Source organism: Sinocyclocheilus anshuiensis, unplaced genomic scaffold, assembly GCF_001515605.1.
Source record: "Sinocyclocheilus anshuiensis isolate Anshui unplaced genomic scaffold, SAMN03320099.WGS_v1.1 scaffold542, whole genome shotgun sequence".
Classification (NCBI taxonomy): domain Eukaryota; kingdom Metazoa; phylum Chordata; class Actinopteri; order Cypriniformes; family Cyprinidae; genus Sinocyclocheilus; species Sinocyclocheilus anshuiensis.
In genome coordinates, this window is record NW_015547685.1 from 1,846,328 (window position 1) to 1,854,045 (window position 7,718).

Here is a 7,718-nt window from a genome sequence, read left to right on the forward strand (position 1 = left end):
TCCGGTGCCTGCTGGGGCATTTATGATTTTAACAAATATAATCAAATGCACTTAATTTGTTGTTATAACATGCTGTTTTACAATGTTCTACAAAACACGGAGGTGCAAAAAGTATTTGCTACCATTTACACTAAGTATAAATAACATTTGACACTATTTACACAAAGTGCAAATAATCTATCTGCTATTTACACTCAGTGCTAAGGAAATATTGCTATTTTCACCTAGTGTAAACAGCATCTTATCACTATTTGCACTTACTGTAAATAGCCTCTGCTTTTTTAAATTGTCTACTAAAAATAAATAAATAAATAAATAATAAATAAAATTAATAATTTAGAAAATATAGAAAAACAAATATAGTATGTTTAGATCTTTAGAAGTGTTTACTAGCAAAGTTCAGTGAACACATTGTCCTAGAGGGAAACATGAATGAAGAGACACATTGTACATTTTTAGTGAATGAGAGAAATGTTGCATAACAGTCTCCGTAAAACATGTTTGACATGCTTCCCATCTGAGATTATGGCAAAAATAGAAAGTCGTATCACATGCTGGCTAAGATGCTATGCTAACAGTTTGATTAGTCACAACACGACTATAAGGAAATCAGGTAGATCCCTTTTTGCTCAGTTACTATTACTGTGTTGTCACACATTTGTATTTACTGCTGTAACTATTTCGATTTATGCGGAGTTTAGCTAGACGGGCTGTGACTTTGACATTTATTTGCAATAGCAAATACCATGTAGCAATTCTGTTTTCATCCTGTTTTCAATGAAATTACAGTAAATCTGAATTAAGATTTTAAGAAGATGATCTGAATGAATGTAAACAAATAAATAATGGGACATGAATCCATCATTTGCAGTATCGGTAGGCCTGGTTTACAATATAATATAAACACACTTAACTTGTACTTATGTTTAAAAAAAACAGCCTGGCTTGTTGGCCCATGAGGTATCTCTCTGAAGTTCACTGTTAAAAATCCAGTTGAATGCCAAATACTGACACTCATCTGTGGAATGTGAAAACATTAATCAATAGACACCTTCATGAAAGGTGGGGTGTTTACAGTTTTTCTCGATTGCTTAAACACATTTCTTGAAACTATGCCTCGTATTCTCAAAACAGTAAACACAAATTTCACCCTGTCAGAGTTTCGTTCGAAAGGGACGCATTACGCCCGTTTCATCCGGAACCGGTGCTTTTGGAGGATACGATAAATTGTGGAGAGGCTGATGGCATTTATCCCTCGAAAATGATGATTATCCTCAATCACTCTCCTTTGAATCTCTCGCAGGCAGATTACATTATTGGCAATGACCATGCCTGGTTATAGTGTTTTAGCAATCGAGAAAAACTGTAATACCAATCACAGTTGTTATATTTAAAATTAGGCACAACTAAATAAAAAAAAAGCTTCATATTGTGTTTTTTTCTCATGACAAATATCTTTCCACTAACAGTTCTCTCACATTTACTTACCCGCCCACTATTTAAAGACACTTGTAGTATTTCAACACTGGCCATCACTGAAACTTGGATCAAATCATTATCAGCTCTTAAGAAATCAGATACACTACTGTTCAAAAGACTTGTGTCAATAAGATTTGATTTATTTTTTGTGAAATTAATACATTTATTGAGCAATAAAGTCAGTAAAGATATTATATTTCTGTTTAAAATAAATGTTATTTTGAACTCATAAAAAAAAAAATCAGTTTCCACAAAAATATTAAGCAGCACAACTATTTTCATTGATAAACAATAATAAAGGTTTCAAATCAGCATGTCAGAATGATCTCTGAAGGATAATGAGACTGAAGTAATGGCTGCTGAAAATTCAGCTTTGCCATCACAGAAATCCTGAAAATTGCATAAAATTAAACTGTAAAAAGAAAATGGTCATTATGAATTGTAATAATAAACCTTAACAGAGGTGTTTTTACTGCATTTTTACAAATAAATGCTGCCTTGGTGAGCACAAGAGACCTCTTTCAAAAACGTTTTGAACTGTAGAGTAACTCAAATCTGAAGAGAGCTGTGCTGCAGGTCTCCTGTCTGACACAGTTACGTCTCACAAATGCACTTGTGAACAGAACTGCCAGTGGTCTGAACAACAGAGGTCCTTTTGTGCTCAGTAAGTCTCAGCTGATTGGCAAGCTGTGATTTGCTGCAAGTATTAATGAGTTCCATCCATATTTGTGTGATCAGGTATTTAAATTTTGTTTTAGTTATTAAGGAATAGCTAATGAAAAATATCAACAGTTTATATTGATCAGACCCAATGCATTTCTCATAACTCTAAAGCCATAAAGTATCATTTTTATGGCTTTAACAGCTAATCAGAGTGTAATGAAAGCTAAATTAGTGACAGAAACCTGCTCAAGCAACTCAGAAAGGACCAAACTGTATGTCAAAGGAATGCAGAGGGAATGAAAGTGATCATTTGCATCAGCGCTGCATGAACAGAGGTGGAGCAACGCGTGCAGCCCAGCACTATAAAACCATTAGAGCTGCGACTTTATGTACCTCTTTGCTTCTATAACTGGCCTCATATATGCCTGGAACACAACTCACTAAGGTACATCTGCTCCTTTCTCTCTCACAATCTCAGTATCTGTACATTTCTGTCTAATTTAGTATGTTGGTATCTAAACTTGCTTAATTAAATGGAATGAAATAATAAATAAAACATTTAGTTCTTTTTTTGAAGGCTGGCCCACTGAATCTCTGCAGAACTTCTACTTCACAGTATCCCAGCACTCAAAACACAAAGGTGAGGGGTTTCCTGTTTTTGTCTTTTGAAAAGGAAGATCCGGTCCTGTTTGCGCCAAAGGAACGTAAACACCCCCTGCAAAGAACATCAGTCCTGAGCCTGGTTTTGATCAGCACCTTTATTACACCACTGAAATCTGTGAAAATTTACAGGAGCTACAACCACTCATGGCAAATCCAATCGGTGAAACTACAGAGCAGAAGAAACAGCAGCCACAGGGACCCGAGAGGCCAAATTCACATCAGGAGTTTAAAGCAAAGCTCATGCAATGGGTTTCTTACATTGCTGGAGACATGGCTGCGTTCGGTGACTGGATGAAAGGTACAAGAGTTAGTAGGAGAGTGTTTGCACGTGAGTAATTTAGAAAATGATCAATGAGGTAATCATATTCAGGTAGGGAAAAGTCCTGTTCTATAACCCCGCTAAACATTTCTGTTTCTTTCACTACAAAGATGACTGAACAACAGTTATATTGTTAACACTGGCATCATTCTAAAACTGTTCTGTTACCTGTAAACCAGTGGGAATCTGTTAGATGCGCTCATTTAGTTGATTTACTCACCACTTTTTTAATCCACATGCTCTAGCAAGTTGGATAGTGAGTGATCCACACCCGACTGAAAAACAATAAGCTCTTACTAAAATTAATATATGCAGTCTATTGACATATAGTGTAATCTTTTTTAATGGCCTTTGTTAACTCCAAAACACACACTCAGAGATATGCAGATTAGTAGCAGTACTGTAGTAGCAGTCACATTATTTCATAATGTAAATACAGTATTGTATAACTTCTAAGGAGATTTTCTGTGTACCGACTATGTTCTCTCACATGTTTACCCTGTTCAGGGCAATTTATCTTGCTTCAGATTCTGGACTGGGTGCTGCGGGGAGCTGCTCAGGTGATGTTTGTGAACAACCCTCTCAGTGGACTGATCATCTTTGCTGGACTGATCCTGCAGAACCGATGGTGGGCACTCAATGGTTTTGTTGGCACTTTGTTTGCTACGATTTCTGCCCTCATCATTGGTCAGAACAGGTATTTAGGTGATACATTTACATTATGATTGCTCTAAATGTTTGCGCAAGGTTTCAGTGTTATACTGTATTTCCCTCAGAGGTGCAATCGCAAACGGCCTGTACGGATATAACGGCATCTTAGTTGGTCTCCTGATGGCGGTTTTCTCAAATGCAGGAGATTGGTATTGGTGGCTGCTTCTTCCCAACATTTTCATGTCAATGGCATGGTGAGTTCATCTCTTGGTTCTTCAGCTCATTCATTTGGATTTGGATTTAAAAAAGGAAAGAAAGAAATAACTGAAGACTGTAATACACTATTTTTTCCCCCTTAATCAATTGCAGTCTTGATTAGTCGATGCCAGTCTGCAGATACTGGGTGGTCATAGCTGGTAGATTTCACAGAAAATCACATAGTGTATAATCGACAGACTCTGATTTGTTAGCTTTAGACTATGAATCCATCCAGTTGATGGATATCAAACATATTTGATATTTTGAACAGTTTTGTGAACACGTTGTTTTCATTTGTCACGCGTCTCCTATCAATGAGACGTATGTTTCTGCATGAGTTTGTTGTGTTTGGAATGACTAGTCTGGTAGTGTGTCATCAGTCATTTTGTGTATGATGCCCAGTTTTTCTCTATATCAAAAATAAAAAAGGGGTGCACATCCCACAAACTCAACTAGGGCTCAGGTGCGGGACAAGAAAAAGGGGCAAAGATAAGCAAAAAAACTAATGAAATGTCCGCACACTGATATAACTGCTCCAAAGAAATGTATTAAAACTCATACAACATTTCGACTATGAGGTCTTCATCATTGCAGTTTTCTCTGAAACCATTTGCAATTTGGCAAGACTATGATACCTCGTGGTTTAATATATGCTCAGATTTTATAAGTAGTGTACTGTAGCCATAAGGAAGGATTAAAATGTGAGGAATTTAGATTCTTCAAAAAAGTGACACACTCACATGGAATGTATCATCAGTCAAAGACTGTCATATGATTGAGTTACTGAAGAATGTAAAAAATTGAACAGCTATTTTTAGATTTTTTTTTTTCCTCATGGGGTTGTGTGTGAACAAAATGACTTGAAAATCTGATTGTATCTACCTAAATATTAGTTAGTCATTCTGGTTGGCATTTTACACAGGGCACATTTCACAGTTTAGTGATGATCTTTTGCTAGTCTAGACCACTGATTCTCAATCGGTTTTGCTTTTACCTTTAGGCTTACTTTAGACTTTTTCATTAGATCTAGTGGTGATCCAACACAGTACCAAAATGGTTTATCATACAGAAGCAGACAAAAATGTAATTAAAGCAATATATCTTTTACTTTCCATAGTTTTGCGTCATGCAAATTAGCCATCTGCCTAGCAGGCATGTGAAGCATTTCCTCCTATTTCTACCTACTCCTATTTCCTATTCATTTTGCAAACTATACACGATTATATAGTTGCATTTTATTGTTTGAATCATTTTTTTCCTATCAGTTACCCTTCAGTTATGAACCACTAATTTAGGCTCAGTGCTGAATTCTATAATCCTAATAGTGCTGTTTTCTCCAGTCCCATAGTGTCCAGTGCCTTGGCTTCCATCAACAGTCGGTGGGACCTTCCTGTTTTCACCCTGCCATTTAACATACTAGTGTGTCTCCATATGGTGGCTACAGGCCACTACAATCACCACTTCCCTCAGGTTCTCTTCCAGCCACGCACATCCATGCATAACTTGACATGGTCTGAGCTGGATTATCCTAAGGTAAGAGTTAACAAGTGAAAATGAGGCCAAAATCAAAGATTTCAAAAGGGGAAGCTGTCCCAAATTTACATCCTGATAAGCAGCCACTCAAGAGAAGGTGATTGTGCAATAGTTCTGTTTAAGAATATTCTAGATTGATGTCACATAACACTGAAGAGAGCAGGTTTATCACGAGATACTGTAACTGACACTATAAAATTCAATCTAGCAGACAATGAAAAAAGTTCTGCTCAAATTGAATGTCACCCAGTTTAAAGTCATATTAGGCAGGTTAAATCTCATAAAAGTTAAAAATTTTATTATGATTAAATATATCATAATAAAAATTTGTTTTAAAGAAGTCTCTTATGCACGTCACATGATCCTTCAGCAATTATTCTCAAAAAGGCTGTTTTTACTGTATTTTTCATCAAAAAGAAAAAAAATGCAGCCTTGGTGTGCATAAGAGGCTTCTTAAAAAAAAACATAATTATTCCAAACTTTTTACTTTTTTGTTTTTCTTTACAGCTCTTCCGCTCAATCCCTGTGGGTATTGGACAGGTATATGGGTGTGACAATGCTTGGACAGGAGGAATATTCATGATCGCCTTGTTCATCTCCTCACCCATAACATTTGCACATGCAACTATTGGATCAGCAGTTGGTATGGTGTCAGGTAAGAGATCACATCTGAATATTTAATTATAAATAAAACCAACATCAAACATCTCTAAAACTCATGATTAAGTCGCCTTTACTGTGATTTCCAGGTCTTGCTCTTGCTGCGCCGTTCCAGGACATCTACTTTGGCCTGTGGGGTTATAACTGTGTTTTGGCCTGCATTGCCATTGGTGGGATGTTCTACGCTCTCACATGGCAGACACATCTTCTGGCTGTGGCCTGTGGTAGGTTCATACCAGCTATTTTCTCTCCTTCCTAATTATGTAATAACAATTTCCTATTATTGCACATATATCATTACACAGTTATGAGCAAATGACTGAAATTACAGTCTTGTTTTCCCATAGCATTCTTCTGTGCATATCTTGGCTCTGCAATCGCAAATGTGATGTCTACTGTAGGTATCATAAACCCAGAACATGAAATATACAAACGTGTGGTTTTAAATGGTTTTACATGTTTTACATGATATTTTAACAGTTTGGACTCCCAGCATGCACCTGGCCCTTCTGTCTCTCTGCCCTCACTTTCCTTTTGATCACTACGGAGATAAAAAACATTTATAAACTGCCCCTTGCTAACGTCACCTACCCTGAGAAAAACCTGATATACTTCTGGAAGATGAAGAAAGAGGATAGGATCGCCAAACAAAGGAAAAAGCAAGAGAAAGACATCGCTTCACAACAGAAGAAAGAGGAAATAATGGCTGCAATGGAAATGAAAGCTCATCAGCATCTTGATGTTTGCACTGTGGACGTTCCGCAAGAGGAAACCACACAAAATAGAGCAGATAGGAATTCAGAGGCAACTGAACTTAATTTAACTAAATTATAAATCTCCCTAAAATGGTTCACATGATGTTTATTTGCTCAAGGAAAATGCCACACAAAAAATAGCTAAGGGAAATTGTTCTGTTTTTAAACATCACCTTTATTGATACAGTAATTTATTGATATATATAATTTACTAAGCATAATTTTTCATTTTTTGACATTTGCCAAGTTAAAAAAAATCCCTTATTTAAAAATATTATATAACTTTTTACACAAGTCACAATCTATTCTGTAGAAATATCAATATATATCAAATCAAATATCAATATCAACAGAAGGAACACACACAATATGAATGTAACTCATTTTCAGATAAATGAGAATGCATTATGTTGAATATATAGCCTGCACTATTTCAATGTTTTCATCATCTGTAGCAGCACTGTGTATTACTTTTTGACTTTTATACATTCCAAATAAATATATATTTTAACATAAAAGTGTACATCTTTGGAATATAAGCATTATACTCATCTAGATTCATTGAAATAGAGATGTAGGAACACTTCATAACTTAAAATAAAATAAACATTATTACATACTGTTCAACAGATATTTAGGTAATGTATAATCAAAGGTAGAAATGTCGAGAACTTTGATTTATTTTCCTATATTCAAACTTAAATGTATATGAATGTGACCTCTTTAAAAAACAGTTG

At 35.7% G+C, this 7,718-nt stretch overlaps 1 protein-coding gene across 1 annotated transcript; it reads left to right on the forward strand.

Annotated features, from left to right (window-relative positions):
• The first annotated feature begins 2,525 nt into the window (after positions 1 to 2,525).
• Positions 2,526 to 7,143, forward strand: slc14a2 (solute carrier family 14 member 2). Its single transcript, XM_016505779.1, has 10 exons — positions 2,526 to 2,587; positions 2,720 to 2,782; positions 2,935 to 3,103; positions 3,632 to 3,821; positions 3,901 to 4,029; positions 5,374 to 5,566; positions 6,074 to 6,221; positions 6,316 to 6,450; positions 6,574 to 6,623; positions 6,707 to 7,143. The coding sequence occupies exons 1-10, from the start codon at positions 2,564 to 2,566 to the stop codon at positions 7,058 to 7,060; spliced, it is 1,455 nt and encodes a 484-aa protein (XP_016361265.1). The 5' UTR covers positions 2,526 to 2,563; the 3' UTR covers positions 7,061 to 7,143.
• Positions 7,144 to 7,718: the final 575 nt, after the last annotated feature.

Bases quoted from the DNA above. Each gene is read 5' to 3' on its own strand.
- slc14a2 (XM_016505779.1), top strand. From the start codon at position 2,564: ATGCCTGGAACACAACTCACTAAG. The intron at 3,822-3,900 runs GTATTTAGGTGA...TATTTCCCTCAG, and splicing joins CTCATCATTGGTCAGAACAG to AGGTGCAATCGCAAACGGCC. The intron at 4,030-5,373 runs GTGAGTTCATCT...TGTTTTCTCCAG, and splicing joins ATTTTCATGTCAATGGCATG to TCCCATAGTGTCCAGTGCCT.